Source organism: Tachypleus tridentatus, chromosome 13 (genome assembly GCF_004210375.1).
Source record: "Tachypleus tridentatus isolate NWPU-2018 chromosome 13, ASM421037v1, whole genome shotgun sequence".
NCBI classification, from domain to species: domain Eukaryota; kingdom Metazoa; phylum Arthropoda; class Merostomata; order Xiphosura; family Limulidae; genus Tachypleus; species Tachypleus tridentatus.
Window position 1 is genome coordinate 122,918,321 of NC_134837.1, and position 21,021 is coordinate 122,939,341.

General features: G+C 34.7%; 1 protein-coding gene across 2 annotated transcripts; it reads right to left on the reverse strand.

Moving 5' to 3' along the window:
• Window positions 1-1,314: 1,314 nt before the first annotated feature.
• LOC143237533 (tribbles homolog 2-like) lies at window positions 1,315-20,945 on the reverse strand. 2 transcript variants are annotated; one of them, XM_076476920.1, is made up of 4 exons: window positions 20,510-20,945; window positions 19,174-19,693; window positions 12,963-13,255; window positions 1,315-5,257 (listed from the first exon to the last, which is right to left on the reverse strand). In XM_076476920.1, exons 2-4 carry the CDS (start codon window positions 19,426-19,428, stop codon window positions 4,759-4,761), a joined length of 1,047 nt encoding a protein of 348 aa, XP_076333035.1. In that variant the 5' UTR covers window positions 19,429-19,693; window positions 20,510-20,945; the 3' UTR covers window positions 1,315-4,758. The 2 variants fall into 2 exon arrangements, with proteins under 2 accessions (XP_076333035.1, XP_076333036.1); XM_076476921.1 differs by having other exon boundaries at window positions 20,569-20,932.
• Between the last annotated feature and the right edge of the window lie 76 nt (window positions 20,946-21,021).

A 21,021-nucleotide genomic window follows, 5' to 3' on the forward strand; every position in this document is an offset into this window, starting at 1 on the left:
CAACTTCTAAATTGTTAAAAGAAAATAGAAAGTAATAAGACATTTTATTACATTAATGTGTATCTTTATGATGTCGGACCTGATGCAGGTACAGGGTGTTGTCAATCGTAATATCTTGTACAACTTATGAATATAATTTAATAAACAGGCTGTCTACAAATAATTTATTTTTCTGTTTAAAGACGCTCTCAAATTTGTCGCTAGTAGTTTTTAGCCTGTGTAGCCATTTTTAATTTTGAACTACTTTGTAATATGGAGGCAAAAGGTCGACAGCAATCTATAGTATGAAGTAAATTTTCAGGTTTTTAACGTGAGTGTTGTAATAAATTTACAATTATACATTTGTTTTAATACTCACGTTTGTTTTAGTCTAGTTTTTTTATGCGTGTGACATATATTGTTAGATCTGTATTGCGCACATCTCGCCTGTTCTCTAAATTTATAGAAGATTCTCGAGAGAAAGAATCAACAATAACTGGTTTACAAAAATACTATCGTGTCTTCGAACATTCAAAAATCTCCCGTGATTGGAATATAAAAGCAAGATGTCAAGAGAGAGTTTTATATCGTTGGTCAGCTACTGTTAATATAGTATAAGCCTTGGAAGACATGATTGTGATTAACATTTATTAACCGGAAAACTACACAACTTGACCAGAAACGTTTGCAGATTTCGAATATGACGACCCATTCAACTTCAGAGAGTTAACGTTTAACGTTAGTATATTTACAAGGGCATTAGATATACATCTTCCTCAACAAAAAGTGAGATTGTAAACTGTGTTAAGCCAAACAAGAATAGAGCCAGCTAGCATTCCTGTCAAGTGAAGTGTATATGTGTATCAGCATAAAAGTAATTTGTGCCTCGTGAACCTGGACCATGGATGAAATATTCAGCTCAAGACCAGAACGAAGACTGAATACTGTTTGTGAGTTTGTAATTTTTTTTAAATATTTAAACCAATGTTCTTTAATAATTTGTTATGAATTTTATTATTAAAATATACTTATGTTAGAAAGAAAATTGTGTGTATCAATCTCGTTGACAAATATCATAAATTTGATACATATTAATATTTAGTTAACTTTTAAATTCAAATACATAAATATATATTACTTGAAATCGTATCCCTTTTAACTTCAAGTAACTTAATAAGAACTGACTAGCTTCTTGCGACATCCCACATAGGCCTAATTGGAAGTTTGTTGTTCAAATGCAATTTTATGGTCTTCGCACACATCATCTGAATCGTAACGAGTTAACAAACGTAAAGAATTTTCTGGTAGACCAAGAAATGACAGACACACTTCAACTATACATTATACAGTTTATTATTGTTTAAATCGTCAAAGTTACAGAAATAACAATTGGCAGTCTTCCCTTCATCATGTTCCCCTCAAAAAAACAAGACAACGCATATTAAAAAAATACAATAACTTTTCCAATCACAAAAATAATTTGAAGTCCATTTTGCTTTTCTAAATTCAGTTATATTATTTAAATTCAATTTCACCATAACGAAATGAGGAAGTTTCATCTATATTTTACGTCATACTAATTACTCTCTTAACCCTAAAACAACTATCCACACACAAAAAAAAACACTTCGATATCGCATCATTTCGCAATCGATTGCTAATTACCCAGTAAATCGACATTAAATGAAAAAACAAAGCATGAAAATCCAAAGATTAACTAACTCAGTTACTAAAAGTGATTTCTCTGGTTTTTTTGTTTGTTTGTTTTAATGACAAATAAAATGACAAGTTTATCTACATCCATCATACAAACTTGAGACACAAGTTCATTTACGTCCATCACACAAACTTGAGACGGAAGTTCACTTACGTCCATCACACAAACGTGAAACGGAAGTTCACTTACGTCCATCACACAAACGTGAAACGTAAGTACACTTAAATCCATCACACAAACACATGAGACACAGGTTTACCTACACCAATCACATAAACTTGAGACACAAGTTTACCTACACCCATTACACAAACTTCAGACGTAAGTTCACTTACATCTATCACACTAACTTGATTCACATCAACGATGCATAAAAATAAACTTTCTTTTCTTGAAGTAATTAATTTTCTGATATTTTCGACTTGAAATATAACTGTAGGTGGTTTAAGAAGTCTAACGAACTGCAACTGCCTGTTGAAGGAAGACAACGAAGGCCTACATATTGTATTTTCTTTCAACAGGCGGCTGCTGTTCATTAAGTCCTAAAGCCTACTATGCCTAAAATTCCACTGAAAGATAATAGTAGCTTTCATGTTATGTTTGTGTAATTTTTAAACACAGATTAATAACTACTTTTATGTCGCAGTTTATTATTTAACAAACACTTAGGGTGACTTAATAATTTAAAACCACGCGAGCGAAAAGAAAGCACAAAGGGAAAATTAAATTCATTTTCAGTTTGGATTATCGTTTTCTATTGGATGTATCCATTATAACCAGCAGATGGCGTGAACGTCCACGGTTTGGTTGTATATATCGCACAAAGCTACACAAGAGCTATACGCGCTAGCCGCCCCTAATTTAGCAGTGTAAGGCTAGAGGGAAGGCATCTAGTCATTACACCCACCGCCAACTCTTGGGTTACTCTTTTACTAACGAATAGTAAGGAACATCTATGAACGAATTACAGGAAAAATTATCCAACATAAGAAAAATATGAAGTTTAATACTTTAAAATTGGGAAAGGAATAAAAGTCATTTTTCATTTGTTAAGACACGTTACGCATAGAATTTGTCTGATAGGTGTTTCGTATACAGGTGAACGTACGTGTCTGATTCTAGAATCAGTAAGTTTCAGGACACGGTGTTTAAAAGCAACATTACACACATAAAACTGCCTTACATTTACTGAGGTGATTCTGACAAATTAAATACTGGAAAACCAAAATAAATACCCACAATGAGACGCCCTATTTTTGAAACTTACATTTCCAGGAAACTGTTGCACAACACAGTTTCAGCAGTTTCAACTCTCAGTCGGCATCGATTTTTTAAAATCAATTTTAAAATTCCTTACGTAACACTTCTAATATCGACCTTCGACTAAGAAACAATTTGCTCTTTCGGAAAAGGGCACTGGCATACCTACAGCTACACCGGGAATTAAAGGGCCCTATTCAATTATGTTAATATCCTGTTCAAAGTGCCTAGTGTCTGTTTACTGGCAGGAACAAATTCAAAGTTTAGCAAGCATATTTATTTCTTCAAAAAGCCGATAGTTCGTCACTCTGAAGTGATACCGATTTACTGTAAATCTTAATACGTGTGTGTGTGTGTAGGAACTTGTTTCTTCTGTTCAACTTCAAGGAATATCGTCTGTAAATAACCCAAAGTACTTACCGAATTTTTTTATAGTTTTTTTTTTTTTTCTCAAAACATAGTTTTATATCTGTTAAGATATTACCACGCCCCCACGACTGGGATGGCGAGCATGTTTGGTGCGACCGGGATTCGAACCCGCGACCATCGGATTACGAGTCGAAAGTCTTAACACGCTTGGCCATGCATGGCCAGGCTATTACTAGAATTGTATCATGCGCTCGTGACACACTATGTACACTACTAAATAAGAGCATCACTTGAAAAACGAAGTTAATCAGCCGTATACATTTAATCTCGTCTATTCGGAAATAAACGAACAATATAATGCTAGAATTTTGGAATTTTGGCGGGAAGTCAGGTACACAATGTATTTAATAGCTTTTTGTTTAAAAGCAAAAACATTAACATGGATGACACTAGAGGGTGCTAGGATGGACCGTTCATCCCCAAACTTCAATAAGGCCCAACGAAGTTCATTCTTCTTAATGGTTAAACATAATTAAAAAAACAAATTATACGATTTTTGAAAATGTTATGACCTTTTTAAATAACTAAGAAAAGTCAACAAAAACTTCAAGGGAGACTAGCTTGAGGCTGGCCTGAACACTAATCATCATTTTGTAATTTCTAAAAATTATGTATACTGTACATTTTGAAATAAAAGGCAAACTTGTTAATGCTGATTAGAGATCGTGGCGTATATTTAGGTTAACCATTTTTTTTATAATTTCCCGATATCGTTTATAATCGTACATGTTTTTGTTATAATACATTATAACACATTATAATAATACATTTATTATGATACATTATTGAGGAGGAATCTGGTTTGTATATTTAAGTTAGAATGTCTGAAAATATTGTTTTTAGAATACTTCATTTTATCCTTACAAAATGATTAAAAAACAACAACATATAACTCGAGCGCTTTCGAAAGATGGGCCTTTTTTCTTCTGGGGTGTGATGCTTCTTGAACCCACGTGGTTTTTTTCTGGCATCATGAAACATTTCAACTTCAGTATTCCCAATAGTCAACTGACTTTAGAAATGAATTTGTTGTAATTTTTGAAACTTTTAAAATTTAGTTTAACAAGAAAAATGGTAAACTACGTTTTCTTCTTCTTCGTGATGAAGATGTAATCTTCCTCTCGTAATTTTGATCATCATTATAATAAAAAATCCACCGATTAAATAATCTATTGTTTGAACTATGGTATTCAATAACTACATGTGGTTAGAGTTTCGATACAATTAAACAATTTATGCGTAACGCTTTGTATCGTCTGGGTGACAGATAATGACTGTACGTAATTTAAAAACGACTGACTGAAAGTTAAATAAAGAATGGCGGATGGGGTTCTTGTGAAAATTTAGTAATGTAAGATTGTTAAAACTTTATTTTATATCATCGAAGAAATACTTCCTGTTAGTTCAGCTACATCCGGAACAGTTTGATCCAGCGTCCTGAAATCATCAAGACTGGAGGTTTGAAGCTGGGAGTCTATGCAACTACCGTCATCTCGCGATACTAGACGGAACCACGGATGTCGAAGGACGTCTTCGACCGTTAATCGTTCTGCTGGATCCTTTCTCAGCAGACTTCGGATGAGACATTTGGCTCGAGAAGACACCATGTCGGGAATGTTGAACTTGCCTCGGCAGATCTTCCCAAAGAGGGCGCTGTGATCGATGTCGTGAAATGGATATCGTCCAACAAGCAAGGTGTACAGCATAACACCCAGGCTCCAGCAGTCAGCTGCCTTACCAGAGTAACTCCCACTAGTGGTCAGTATTTCTGGACTGACGTAGGCGGGACAGCCATGCTTGTCGTTTAAGTGGTCACTAGAACCCTCGTCCAGAATAACAGCATCGTCTAAACTCTCCAATTTCAACAGGGTCCTGTTGAAAAAAAAAAAAAAAAAGATAAGAAACAACAACGTTAAAATTGCGAGATTTCATCTAACAATACTGATTATATGTGTAAAAACGGCTGGTATGGGTTGAGAAAATTTTATGTAGAGGAGCGGACAACGTTTCGACCTTCTTCGGTCATCGCCAGGTTCACAAAGAAAGAAAGGGGTAACTGACCGATAGCTGACCATACGTTTGAAGGGGTGTGTGTAAAAAACTAGAAAAAACTAAGATGCAAACAACAGAAAAGACACCAACACAACAAACCGTTGACTAACCTCATAATTAACAGATCCGACTGACAACTAAACACAGACGAGATACATCTACTTAACAAAGGACTCAACTTCACAATAGCACCTAGGTACATTCCAACCATAGAAATTAAAACATGTTTAGAAGACCTAGCCAGAAGACTTATGATACTTTCCACAGAAAACAAAAACAAGAAAACAACCAACAGAAAGAAGGCAACTTCGACAATTTTATTGACATCCAACAGCCAAACTTCCATGGAAAAATTAAAAATTAATATTTTCCAGAAACACCTAAAACCAACATCTTAAACGATTTTTTCAAAGCATTTTCTCACAAAACCATCAACAAAATTTCACAAAACAAAAAACTAAAAAACAATCTTTCAAAAAGAGACATTAATTCCATTAAAACCTAAAACAAGACAAAAACATAAAAATTCTAAACGCAGATAAAGGTAACGCTATAGTCATAATAAACACGAATGAATACATCCAAAAAATGAAGAACATCCTATGAGACATAAACAAATTTAAACCAATACACACAAATCCAACAAAGACACACGAAACACAACGAAACAAAATACAACTAAAAATTAAAAAAGCTAACATAAATTGAAAAACACTTTATTCCTACCTACGCAAGACCGACTCACGCACACCACAAATATACGGCATCCCCAAACCTCATAAACCAGATTGTCCATTATGATCAATAATGTCCACATATGAATCGTTTAATTACAATCTTGGTAAATACATAGCATGGGCATTCTCCAAATATGTAACATCAGCCAGCTCATTCATCAAAGACTCTTTAATTTTAAGTCTAATCTTAATCAACTTAATCATAAAGCCTTAATGGCCAGTTTTGATCTTATATCCCTCTTTACAGAAGTCCAAACCACTGAAACCTGCAAGATAGCCTTAGAACTCTATATCCGAGACCCTAACCCAACTATAGACATTCCCAGTAACCAGTTAGCAACCCTCATACAATTCACCACAATGAAGATAAACTTCATGTTCAACAACCACAACTATATATAAACAAATGGTCTAAGCATGGGCAACCAAGTATCACCAGTTCTAGCCAATATTTTTATGACACAAGTTGAAACACAAGCAATTAACACAGCATCACATCCATCACTATACTGGTACAGATATGTACACGACACGATTGCGGGATTCACATCTACAGAAAACACACTTAATTTTTTCAACCACATTAACTCTATACATCCCAACATCAACTTCACATGTGAACAGGAAGAAAGCAATCAAATATCATTTATAAACCTCAAAATTACAAGAACCAACACACAATTTAAAACAGAAATCCACCAAAAAATAACCCATACTGGACTATACATTCCTTGGGACTCAGTCCATGAAACAAAACAAAAATTCAACATACTAAGGAACCAAATAAACACAGTCATAAAACTATGCTCACCAGATAAAATTAACGATGAATTAGACAAAATAAAACAATACTTCATCAACATCAATAAGTTTCCTCCACAAACCGTAGAAAACATTATACGCACACACCTAGACAGAAAGCAAAATCAACCAACAAAAGTAAATATATCCCACGAATTAAAAAATCACGAAACCATGTACTGCTGCATACCATATATTCCCGACATCGGCAGAAAAATAACCAACATTTGGCAAAAACTAGTAGCAAAATATGACATTCCAGTTAATACCAAATTTATTCAAAAACCAGTCACAAAACTAAGGTCTATACTATGTAAAAACTACACTGACAAACACCACACCAACATTATTTATAAAATACAATGTGATAACTGCCACGACTTCTATATTGGAGAAACAAGTAGAAAAATGGAAACCAGATTCAAAGAACACAAAAAGTCACCTTCACACGTTTTCGAACACTGCAAATCAAATAAAGACAACATAACCATAAAAAATACCCAAATACTAAATAAAGAAACAAACATAAACAAATGTGAAATTAAAGAAGCCTTACTCATACAAGTCAAGCCCAAAATAAACGAATACAAAGGAACACCTTAATAAATATAATCAAACATCTAAGCACGACCTCTACGTTCCTACACTCAATTACAAAACCCCCCTTCAAACATGTGGTCAGCTATCGGTCAGTTACCTCTTTCTTTCTTTGTGAACTTGACGATTACCGAAGAAGGTCGAAACGTTGTTCACTCCTTTATATAAAATTTTCTCAATCCATACCAGCCGTCTTTACATAAATATTTTTCTCTACAAGTGGGTTTTCTCGTCATCACGGATTAACAATACTGACTGTTTGATTAACGGAAAAAAAAACGATTACATCATAAATATAAGCAAGATGCAGGTGTCTGTGCTCGTGGACTCGTGCAAAATCTGTAAGTCTGGAAATCTTATTCAACTATAAAAAATTCGTTACAAGAAATGATATTAAACATACCAACAATCTGTTGTTCCTTCAACCAAAACTGGTTGTGAACTAAACCCATAGCGTTGTTCAATACGGTGGTACTTAATTGTAGGGACTGTAATGAAACAAAGTGGCTGCCATAACGACTTCCAATATAAAACCACCTTTAAAAAATGTCTGAATATTAACAATGACTATTTCAAGGTATTGACCAAAAAAAAACCAAGAAACTATAGCTTGCTCTACTTATAAAACCACTTAAATTACTATATACATGTTTATGGAGTGAATCAAATTACATTATTTCAACAAATTTTTATCTGAGTAAGTGACTTTTCCAGACAAGCGTACAGAAAAAAATAAAGAACCTCGTCTCTGTGATGGTTTCATTGAACTCTTCCGTCTGAAGCGCCAATGATTCATTTTTTTACTGAAAAAGTATACTGGTGTGCGTGTGTGTAAAATGGACGAATTATGCACAACTTTTGGGTATACGATTAGACTTTAAAATAGATTGGTAGACATCCTGAAGAGTACTAAAATTGAATTGGGTACATGCGCGCGCCCCACGCTTGGTATTGTGCTCGCGCACAAAAATACTACTAATAAAAATGAAAAATAAGCAAACAAGTATAATAAAAAAATTAGGGTTAAACTTTTTAAAAAATATAATGATCATTATTTGTACACGTATAAAAATAAATTTTATTAGAACAAGTAAAGATTGATATATACGTAACCTAGCTAGTTTTAGTTATACAGAATGTTTGTATGTAACAAAATTATTGAAACAAGAAACTCAAACAACAAAAACTGAGTTATTTGAAAATGTTTATCCCTACTTTGTCCAGCCTAACATAATTACAGTAATTTGCCAAAGTACGGATATTTTTTTAAATTTTTAAATAACTCCGTTTTCTAGTTTTTACTTTCTTATTTAAATACTTTTTGTAGCTTTGTTTGTTTGTTCTGCCCATTATCGGTATCGAAATCCGGTTTCTAGCAGTATAATTCACAAACATACAGCTGTACCACTGGAGAAGGGGGGTTGGTAACGTTAAAACTTCCTATATACTATAGCTAGCTGGATTAAATTACACTTGTACAAATAACAATTGTTAAACGTTTAAGACGTTCAACCTTTACGTCTGGCGTGGTTTTGTAAAACTTTTTTTACAGATATAACACGCCTTCTGTACTAAATTTATCATATCTAAAGGAATCTTACACCTGCTGTAGTAAGCTGCTACTAACTAGTGAATGTTTACACACCTACGGAAGCAGAAATACATTAATCGTTAGGTAAAAGATGATCGTTTTGAGTGTCAAGAATAGAAAGGTCAGAAGTAAAGAGAACTAAATATGTCACACTGTTGTAAGCACCGTACGCCTGTAGTTAATGTCACGCTGTTGTAAGCACTGTACGCCTTTAGTTAAGTACGCCATACTGTTGTAAGCACCGTACGCCTGTAGTTAATATAACGTCACACTACCGTAGACGCTGTAAGCCTATAGTTCAGTATAAAATGTTATATGTTCTACACACATTCCATCACGCTGCCATTAAAGCAGGTAATTTTTTAACAGTTATTCTCTGAATAAAGTTGAAAACTATGAATTATACACCAATATCGGTGAAACACGAAACATTTATTTTTTAATTCAAATACTGCTACCACTAGCAACACGCGTGTTCTCGCTCGCTCGTGCTTCCAGTATTTGTGTTGCACACAAACCATGTATGCAGTAATTATCATCTCAGTACCGAGTACAATATTAACAGACACTTTTCAGAAATTCAGTTTGATTATTATATTGCGCGATGCAGAGATATTCAAGTTATTAATCTAGTACGGGAACTTCTATATACAGTGACATGTCTTGACGCGTAAATCCACTAGATTTTCAAGAAGACTGAATTTCTTCACCCGAGGTTCCGTGTTTGGCGTTCAGTTACTACTTTGAGGCTGTGTTTTTAGTCGAACCAAACTATTCAATTTATTAAAAGTACAGTGGTACCTCGGTTCTCGATCGACTCCCTTCTCGAACAATTCGGTTTTCGAACATATTGTTTGAAAGAAAAAATGTCTCGGTTGTCGAACATAAACTCGGTTCCCAAAGCAAGCTGTCGTGGCCCGAACCCCCGAAATAACCCGACTGATGACCAGAACGACCCTTCGACCATTTTCGGCCCACGCCAAGCTTGACCAAAACATTTTACCCGCACCTGTCGCTCAGTCCACACCCCCGCTAAAATCTGCTGTGAATGTTCTCGTTTTTAATTTTTATTGTTGTTTTACTAAATATTCTGATTAAATAAGCCACCATGGGGTCAAAGAAGGATAATGAAAGCAGCAAACCAAAAAGAAAAGTCGTTAGAGCCACAACAGAGGTGAAAAAAGATCTCATAGCGAAGTATGAGAGTGGTGTTCGCGTGTCTGACCTTACTATACAGTTTGGTATGGTGAAGTCTACAGTCTGCACCACACTGAAAAATAAATAGGTCATCAAAGGAGCTGATGTTGCAAAAGTAGCGACAGTGCTTACGAAACAAAAATCACAAATAATGGAAGAGGTTAGAAAAACTGTTGTTGATTTGGGTAAACGAAACACAGTTAGCTGGTGATAGCATTTCTGAGACCATTATTTGTGAGAAAGCAAAGCAGTTGCATGCTGACCTCCTGAAAAACATCTCTGGAACGAGTGCTGATACAAGTGATGCCTTTAAGGCTAGTAGGGGTGGTTTGAAAAATTTAGGAATAGAAGTGGCATACATAGTGTGGTGAGACACGGGGAGGGTGCCAGTTCTAACAAAGATGCTGCGGATAAATTTGTTAGGGAATTTAAGGACTATGGGTTTTATTCCCCAACAAGTGTTCAACTGTGATGAGACAGGCGTCTTTTGGAAGAAAATGCCAAAGAGGACCTACATCACCAAGGAGGAGAAGTCACTGCTAGGACACAAGCCAATGAAGGACAGGTTAACTCTATTTTTATGTAGTAATGCAAGTGGGGACTTAAAACTTAAGCCTTTGCTTATGTACCATTCTGAGAATCAGAGGGTTTTAAGAAAAATAATGTCCTGAAAAGTAAACTAAATGTCATGTGGAGGGCTAATAGTTAAGCATGGGTAACCAGGTAAATTTTTATGGAGTGGGTCCATGAAGTGTTTGCCCCAAGTGTAAAGAATTACATCACGGAAAAACAGTTACCACTCAAGGCCCTTCTTGTGATGGATAATGCACCTGCTCACCCACCAGGCTTGGAGGACGGGTTGGTGGAGGAGTACAGTTTCATTGCGGTGAAGCTCTTGCCCCCTAACACGACTCCTCTCATTCAGCCCATGGACCAGCAGGTCATATCGAACTTTAAGAAACTATACACCAAAGCACTGTTTCAAAGGTGCTTTGAAGTGACCTCTAACACAGAGTTAACCTTCAGAGAGTTCTGGAAAAATCTCTTTAATATCCTCCATTGCTTGAGAATCATAGAAAAAGCCTGGAGGGAAGTGTCTTTGAGGACTATGAACTCAGCCTGGAAGAAATTGTGGCCAGACTCAGTAGCAGATAGAGACTTTGAAGGCTTTGAGGCTGAGCCTATTGTCCAGGATATTGTCTCACTAGGTAAGTGTATGGGCTTGAATGTGAGTGATGATGATGTGGAGGAGTTGGTGGAAGACCACAACACTGAGCTCACTACGGAATAACTCCAAGACCTTCAGAAGGAGCAGCAGCAGAAGGCAACTGAGGAAGTGTCTTTAGATGAGGAGGGAAGGGGGGGGATGTTCCTAGTTCACTGATCAAGGAAATGTGTGGAAATTGGGGAGAGTTCCAAAGTTTTGTGGAAAATTTTTACCCTGACAAAGCTGTAGCAAACCGCAGCATAAACCTTTTCAATGACAATACCATGTCTTACTTCAGAAACAAACCTCATTAGACAAGTGTTTAATGAGAAATAGGTACAGTGAGTCTCAAGCAGGTTGTAGCGGTGCAAAGAGAAAGAACTCCAGAAAAAGTTACCTGACGTTTTTATGGAAGGTGACTACCCTTCCAAACAATAATAACCCTCCTACTCTCCAAGTACCTCACCACCTTTTACTTACGCCTTCAGCTCTCCTCAGCACAGGTAAAGTGCAGTTACATTTTCATTTATTGTTTTTTTATTGTGTTTATAGTTTTTGTGGTTGACTTTATGCATGTAAGTATTATTATACAAGTATAAATAAGCAATATTTTAATTAAAATGGTTCATAATGCGTAATTTTTGGAGGTCTGTAACGGATTAATTTAATTTACAGTATTTTTTATGGGAAAACTTGATTCGGTTTTCGAACAGCCTTCTGGAACGGATTAAGTTCGAGAACCGAGGTACCACTGTAGAACCAACTGGAGACGTGTAGCGCAGACAGTCCTCGTGTAGCTTTGCGCAGAATCCAAGAAATAAACAAGATTTTAAATTACATGGTTAATTTAACTTTACCAGATAATTTTAACAGTCCAGTTTGTTGTACTAAATTATTATAAGACAAAAGGTTTTGGTTAAAATAGTTCAACTGAAAACTAAATTGAGTAAGGTATATTCACGTACAAAATACACAAATACCAAAATTATTATTTGAGTATTTTATCATATATTATTCGGTAAAGGCTAACAGATTTAGTAGAGAATGATGTCAGTATAATTAACAGTTAGCAACGAATGGTGTCAGTCAAACTAACACAGTTAGCATAGAATGATGTCAGAAGAACTAACAGCAGCGAATGGTGTCAGTCCAACTAACCTAGTTAGCATAGAATGATGTCAGTATAACTAACAGTTAGCAGCGAATGGTGTCAGTGGAACTGACATAATTAGCATAGAATAATGTCAGTAAAATTGACATAGTTAGCATAGAATGGTGTCAGTAGAACTGACACATTTAGTAGAGAATGACCTCAGTAGAAATGATGGTTAGTAAATAATGTTTATTAAAAAACAGAAAGAGAAAGAAAATATCTAGTTAATAAATCTATGTTACCTTTCAGGATCCTTAAACACGAATTTTCGAAGTTTGAGATCTCGCAGAATCACTCCAGTGTTGTGACACGCTTTAACTGCCTGTACCACCTGGCGGAAAAGTCGTAAAACTTCTTGCTCTTGGAGACGACGTTTGTGGCGAATGTAAGAGTGCAGGTCACCATAGGAGCGTGGGAAAATTACGTAACTTACGGTTTCACCGATCAGTATCTCTTCTATCTGGTTAATATGGGGGCGAAAATCCAGTCGAAAATAACCCGCAACGATTTTTTGATATTGTTCGTTTTCTACAACCTGTAGCATTGGAAAATAAAATGGGTTATGGTCTTAGACCTAAAAACAGTTTCGACTGTCAAATTTATCATTACATAAGTTTCTGTTTGCAGTACGAAAGTAAAAGCAGTGTAAAGTTTTATAAGATCTCCAAAGTTTTCCGTGAAAATAACCCGTCATAAATGAGTATACAACTTAAAAAGCACACTAAAAATAAATAAATAAAACTACATGTATTTCTGCAGGGTCCCCTAAAGTTGTTTTTTTTATTTCAACAGTAAATAAAACAAAACTTAGGAGTAAGAATTACTTTCGTGGGGGCGTTATATAATGTGACAGTCAGTCCAACTATTCGTTGGTAAAAGAGTAGCCCAAGAGTTGGCGGTGGGTGGTGATGACTAGCTGCCTTCCCTCTAGTCTTACACTGCTAAATTAGGGACGGTTAGCACAGATAGCCCTCGAGTAGCTTTGCGCGAAATTCAAAAGAAACAAACAAAAAGAAAGAATTACTTTCTGTGTCTGTTTTACATAAAGCCACTTCGTGATATCTGTTACATCCATCGAGGAGAATCGAACTGCTACAGATAGCTTTTATTTCTCTTTCGGAGAAATAATGATACATATTTGATGTCACTAATACTGTACATGAATGGTCGCTTAAAAAAAATATGATTAATAGAGTTATAAACACCATTATCATTCAAAAACAGTTTTTCATTGTCAAACACTTCACGTTTAGGCATAAAGTAATGGCACTGGAAGCATATTCTCATTGGTATAAAAGGAAACAAACCATTCAAGTTTTAATCCTGAAATGTTTATGTTACGCAGCACTATTCTATACATGTGCATTAAGTTATTTCTTTTTGTACAATGCAAAGTATAAAAATATATTTTAAAGTAAGATATTATTACTGATTATTTTGACAGAAATGAAAAATGAAAGTATACAAATATTACACTCATTTCTAAAATAAATGTTTCACTGTACATGTTGTCTAATTGTTTGTTTGTTTTTTGGAATTTCCACAAAGCTCCTCGAGGGCTATCTGTGCTAACCGTCCCTAATTTAGCAGTGTAAGACTAGAGGGAAGGCAGCTAGTCATCACCACCCACTGCCAACTCTTGGGCTACTCTTTTACCAACGAACAGTGGGATTGACCGTCACATTATAACGCCCCCACGGCTGGGAGGGCGAGCATGTTTAGCGCGACTCGGGCGCGACCCTCAGATTACGAAGCGCACACCTTAACGCGCTAGGCCATGCCAGGCCCTGTTGTCTAATACAGCTTGCGATACAAGTGGCAATAAAAATGTCCAGAAACAAATTATGGCACAGTATGAATGGTTTGGTTTGAATTTCGCGCAAGGCTACACAAGGGCCTCCTGCGCTAGCCGTCCCTTTTAGCAGTGCAAGACTGGAGGGAAGGCAACTAGTTATCACAACCCACCGCCAACACTTGAGATACTCTTTTACTAACAAATAGCGAGGTCAACGTATTATAAGTTGATCAATGAATAGTTAAATTTTAGTTCTAATCTATGAAGGTAGATGGGGTCCATCAGAAGTTAACGATAATATCTTGTAATTTACCACTACATTTTATCGTTTCATACTAAATATCATACATATAATCGTCAAAAGTTTAAGAGACAGTCTGTGTCATAAAATGACGAAACACCTAAGAAATAAAATGTTCCTTTTAAAATTACTTATTTTTCAACTTATGAATCATTTTGATGCAAATAATTTTAACTTGTTCTTTATCCAAAAACGAAATAATCTTTTCATACATGTGGTTGGAATAAAAAATGAAACGAAATTAATTTTACTTTATTTCTTGTAGATATCCTTCGTTGTGATTTGCAAAAATATTACGTATTTCGATTTTTATAATTAAATTTTCAAAACATTTCAGTAACCATCATCTAATTTCGTCTATTTTTTAAAACTTTTAATACTAAACCACCTTAAAAATATGTTGTTAAAAAAAGTCTTCTAATAGTGCCATCTAGCGATATAAAAAACATTGATTATATAATTGTCTGATATCGCTTAAAAAATTATTTCTTTCTGATAATCACCTCATTAAGTTGATTGTATGTTTATGTTCTACAAGCCTGATATTTCTAACTCCCAGGTAGGTGTTAATATTTTGATTGATAAATTATGTACTGTAGGCTAATTTCCACATTGATAAGTTACTTTGTTGTTGTTTTTTAATTTCGCGCAAAGCCACATGAGGGCTATCTGCGGCTAGCCGTTCCTAATTCAGCAGTATAAGACCAAAGGGAAGGCAGCTAGTCATAACCACCCACATCCATCTCTTTTCAACGAACAGTGGGATTGAGCAAAACTTTATAATGTCCCCCACGGCTGAAAGGGCGAGCATGTTTGGCGTGACGGGGATCCGAGTATGAAATGAGAATCGTCTGTTTGTCTGACCAATAAAAGTGCATCGAGGTAATAAAACGATGTTTTTTGTTGTTTTTTTATGTATAAATAATATCATATTTGTGTTTCAGTTTGCAGACTTTTCGGACACCCTACATATATAGCAATTTAACGATATATATAAACTCCACACTAGAATGACTTACGTGGTCCAAACCCAACGGGCTATTTAATCTCATTTTGAAACTAATCGTGCATCAAACTGACAATGATAAAATTAATTAATAACATGAAAAAAGATATGAACAAAAATGTGATGAATCCTGTATTAATCCCACAATTTACTGCAAGTTTTCTACATAGTTTACACAAAAAATAAATAATTTCACCGAATATTTTGGTATAATGTTTCACACACGCGCACAAATGAATATAAAACAATACGTAGATCCAATAGTTAGGGGTCATAAACAAGCAGGCAATTTGAATAATAAAACTAAAGTTTTTGTGTGTTTTTTTGCACCTGCAAACTGAAAAGAATCTTAAGAGTTTATTTTTAACATCAAAAATTAATTTGCACTAAGTTATCCGTTTTTGTCAAAATTCCTCCTCAGAAAAACAAAACAAACAATATTTAAGACAACGCTAACATTAATGTTTGTTTTGGTAATTAATAAGAAAGTACTAACATCCGCTTCTGAGCCGCAAATAACATAATTTAAACTCCTTTACTGTAACAGGTCTGTCTGTCCCTTTAAACCACAGCAGTTGAGGTCACCCACTCTGCTCTTCTTTTAGCATCCCCCTTCCCCAAGTTAGGCCTAGAACCGCTCATGGTTTTACCGTGTTGAAGGTTAGAAGTTAACGGTTTGTTATTTCTCTCAAAAATTGTAGTGGATTTAGACATTTTAATAAAAATTAAGGAAAAAAAACGACCTTTCTCCTTTCCCGCTTCTTCTGGGTCAATATGCATAACTGTTTGATATTAAACTAAGTTAACATCAAATTTAAGATGTAATGTGACGATCATGTAAGTTATAATCACGTATTTTAACGTGGAGGTGACGTGACAATCGTCTGATTTCATGTATAATCTCGAACCGTTTTTCATGCGTTTTCACGAAAATAACTTGTCACAAATGAATGTTTAATAGGAAAAACAAAACTAAAACTGAACTTCTTTCTTACGCCAAATTGCTAAAAGATACTAAGTTTAGATAAGTAAAGATATTCCACAAGAATACAGCGATGCGAGAAATATGACGGATGTATACAGTTTTATTCTATAATTACAACAGAACTGAGGTTTCACCAGTCATATTAATAAAGTTTAACAATCGATTATATCGTTTCAAGAATTAATTAAAAACCTATAACGTTGTCAGATGTTACTAAAAATCTATCGTTGTAAAGAATTAATTAAAAAATTGTAAAAGTCGTTAGTTACTGTTAATACAAAACTATCAATTTAAAAAACCTGAAAACCTGTAACGTCGTCAGATGTTGTTAAAACAAAGCTGTGATTTTAAAGAATTAATTAAAAACATGTAACGTCATATTTAAAAACAACAAGCCACGAAATGATTGTAACAAATCAAACGTTTTATTATTCAAATTGTTCAGCAAGTGGTGCTTTTGAACCAAAACAACGTGTTTAATACTTTAATTAACTATATAATAAACCAAAAAAAAAAAAATTGGAATTACTTTACATGTGAATGTCATAAAGTAAAATAATGTTAAACATCTACTCTTCCATGTAATTTACCTACACACAAGCAAACGTCGAGCTTATTTAGCAATACGCGCTGCAACTGATGCCATCAAAACTTTCTCTCTGCACGCGCTGCTTCATCAGTTACGACAGAAATAACGATGAATAAGGCACGAACGTCCTCACTCCAACCAACGGACTGCACTTCAATCATGTTGTAACGGTACCCTAGACATCTCAACTCCAAAACGTTCAGTCATTTTGTAACGGTACCCTAGCCATCTCAACTCCAAAACGTTCAGTCATTTTGTAACGGTACCCTAGCCATCTTAACTCCAAACTTCAATTATGTTGTAATGGTACCCTAGCCATCTCAACTCCAAACTTCAATCATGTTATAACGGTACCTTAGCCATCTCAACTCCAAAACGTTCAGTCATTTTTTCACCATTCTATCTCTTGAAATTCTAATATTACTGTCCCCTAAAGCTGTACTCGTTGTTTGACAAAAAACGGTTCTGTATGTTGAATAAACCTACAGAGAACCAAATTGATATCCACATTATTAAATAATGAGACCTCATTAGATATTATCTGTTCAGTAATTACCGGTTCTGTTTGTTGAATAAAGAATCAGATTCACCTGGATCTTACCATTTAGGGTTTTACTAGATACTGCTTCTTCACTAAAAATCGGTTCCCTTTGTTGGATTAAGGAACACGCGCATCTGGATCAATAAGCTATCTGTGCTCTACCAACCACGAGTATCGAAACCCGGTTACTAGCATTGTAATTTCGCAGACATATCGCTGTGACACTGGAAGGAAATCTGAATCTTACCAGATAAGGTGTTACTAGATAATATTACTAAAATCTAGTAGTGTTTGTTGTTTTATTTCTTGTGTTAATCGAACATAACTGACAAACTGTACTTTTGATGTGTTGTTTGATCATGTACAGTTTAAAGTGGCTGCAACAGAACAGTATAAATCAGACAGTGGCTACAGTTTAAAGTGGTTGCAACAGAACAGTATAAATCAGACAGTGGCTACAGTTTAAAGTAACAGAACAGAACAGTATAAATCAGACAGTGGCTGCAACAGAACAGTATAAATCAGATAGTGGCTACAGTTTAAAGTGGCTGCAACAGAACAGTATAAATCAGACAGTGGCTACAGTTTAAAGTGGCAGCAACAGGACAGAGTATGAGGTAGTGTTCATAAGATAGTATTCAGATGATAAAGTGTTTATGAACTAATAATCAGATGATAGTGTTTTTGAGATAATAATCAAATGCTAAAGTGTTCAGGAGGTAATATTCAGGGGATGACGGAAGGAAACCTTCCGATCTACCAGTGTTGAAATGGTTTTTACAAAACAAACAACTCTATCATAACGTAGTTTGTACATTTACGTTGAAAATGTGAAAACATTTTGTTTTAATTATTTCAAGAGAAGGAAGAAATGGGAATTCACGTACACACTTTTATTGGAGCAAAAAACCTGCGGTGTAAGGTTACGCAATAAAAGAACAAATGTGGAACTTAACACTAGTTTTAGTAGCAAGTCTAGTTTTATGTTCCGTCGCAACTCACACGCCAGTTGGCATTTATCAACGCTGTGTTTCAGCAACATACCAGCATTTCTTAAAGAACTGTTAAGATAGCAGAATCTTAAAAACACACTATGTATAAGAACATCACGACATCTGCGTTAAAAACACAAAAGATAGATACTACTCGTTCTATATTTTAAAACTGTGTACGTGACTGAACTAGCTTCCCTCGATGATTTGATCAATTTATCAATATCAGGTTTTCTTCACTCACCTTGCAAACGCATTCTTCACTTGTATTTACGTCTAAACAGCAATATAGGGTTGACTCCTCGATGTGCTCAAACAATACGTAGTTTCGAATAGCTCTCGGTGCAAAAGGTTTGTGTGTATATGAAAATGATGCTGGAGCTGGGAGTTGAAAATCTGGGCTGAGACTTCCCCTATACTCCTGTTGCTTACTGGTGATCCGTCCTCGTTTATGTTGAGCAAGCTGTAAATTTAATTGTGGCAGTCTTGCAACATTCATGTGGAATGAAAGAAAAAAAAATCATAAACAGTGAAAAATAAGTATGTGTTCACAGTTAGATGTTTCCATTTTTATTTTAGCCGGTCTAAAACTCGTGTTTATCTTCACATATGATGGCAAATTATACGTTTTTCATTTTATAAGTTGACTTGTTTGTTAAATGGTTAAACTTCAAATGCTCGCACACAACACTTCCATCGTACTGACGTTCTCTGAGCTTGGCTAAGATATAGCTACGTCTTTGTTTCTCAACTTCATGAAGAATCTAAAATAACAAATATTCATAATTAATTAATTTCATCAAATTTTCTCATCTACAGCTTTTTCGTGAATAAAACGTTAGTAAAGTTTTTACAAATATCTAAAGTAAAAACTCCTTATATCAATATAAGCAAACAGAATATTGATTTTGCTTTTGATTGTTTTTGTGGTGGCAGTTAATGTTATTAGCGAACTTGTTTATTTGAAACAAAAGAACAGTAATATTAAAAATGAAAATACGTATATGTTATATTTATGAAAGTAACAATAGTTTGATATTTTACTGGTCATTTTTCAAGAATTTAATCTTAGTTTTTTGCTGTTACTTTCACTGTACCTACTAACTTTTCGTCTAAAGCCGATTGGAAATACAATTTGGTTCTAAAACTAAACTGTTAATTTGCTTAACGTAAATAATAATTTACATTCGGTACATGTAATTTCAAAACTTAAACATACAAAACTTTTGCTTATTGTTTTTAAAATTTAATGCCAAACTTCTCGAAGTCTGTGAACAAATGGTTTTAAATAGTCTGAATAGCGCACTAAAACTGCGTAAATTTACATACGAATAGTCAATTTTTAACACATTTATATTTTTCACTAAAACAAATATTCATAAAATCTACTCTTCATAAATTAATGGGAATCAGAAAGAATCCGCAACGCTCCAATAAAGTAATAAGTAATTGACATGCTTTTAAACAGTTCTCAGTATAAATTTTTGTTGCTGATGGTTGCAAATATTCGAGTTGTTAGGTGTTATTAGCTTTATGTACGACGCTTTGATAATGCTTAAAAATATAAAATACACGCTTACCGTTCACTTGTTTCTGAATAAGAAAGGCTAAAGTTCTTGTTGGAAACTTTAAAAATTACCTCATTCAGTACACTGGCTTAATATTAAGGTGGATTCACCTAATATTAAGCCAATTCCATTCACAAACGACGCACACATGTCCCTCTCATATAAACAACAAGGCCATCTGGATAACAGACGAAAGTTACTGCGTAGTTAGAAGAAGTAGACTTTTTTTTTTTTTGCAGAATACTTGGGTACGTATATTCTTCTAGTTCTAGTAACTTATATATTTAAAATGTGTATAAATTCTAGTTTTCACTATTTTAAGAAAAGTGGTCCATGAAAATTGTTGAAATAGGAACTACTTCGTAGCAGAAGAAGACGTCGAATAACAGCCTATGAAGTCATTCAAGGGTTAGGATCGTGCTTACGTAACACGTCAGCTGCATGTTGTGCAAAGCGCAAATAATATTTCATAATATTTTGTTTCTGTGTTCATACCTTTGATAATTACAGCATGTTTTTAAAAA

Bases quoted from the DNA above. Each gene is read 5' to 3' on its own strand.
- LOC143237533 (XM_076476920.1), bottom strand. From the start codon at position 19,428: ATGAATGTTGCAAGACTGCCACAATTAAATTTACAGCTTGCTCAACAT. The intron at 13,256-19,173 runs GTGAGTGAAGAA...CCAATGCTACAG, and splicing joins GTGAAGAATGCGTTTGCAAG to GTTGTAGAAAACGAACAATA. The intron at 5,258-12,962 runs GTAACATAGATT...TTTTTTCAACAG, and splicing joins GTGTTTAAGGATCCTGAAAG to GACCCTGTTGAAATTGGAGA.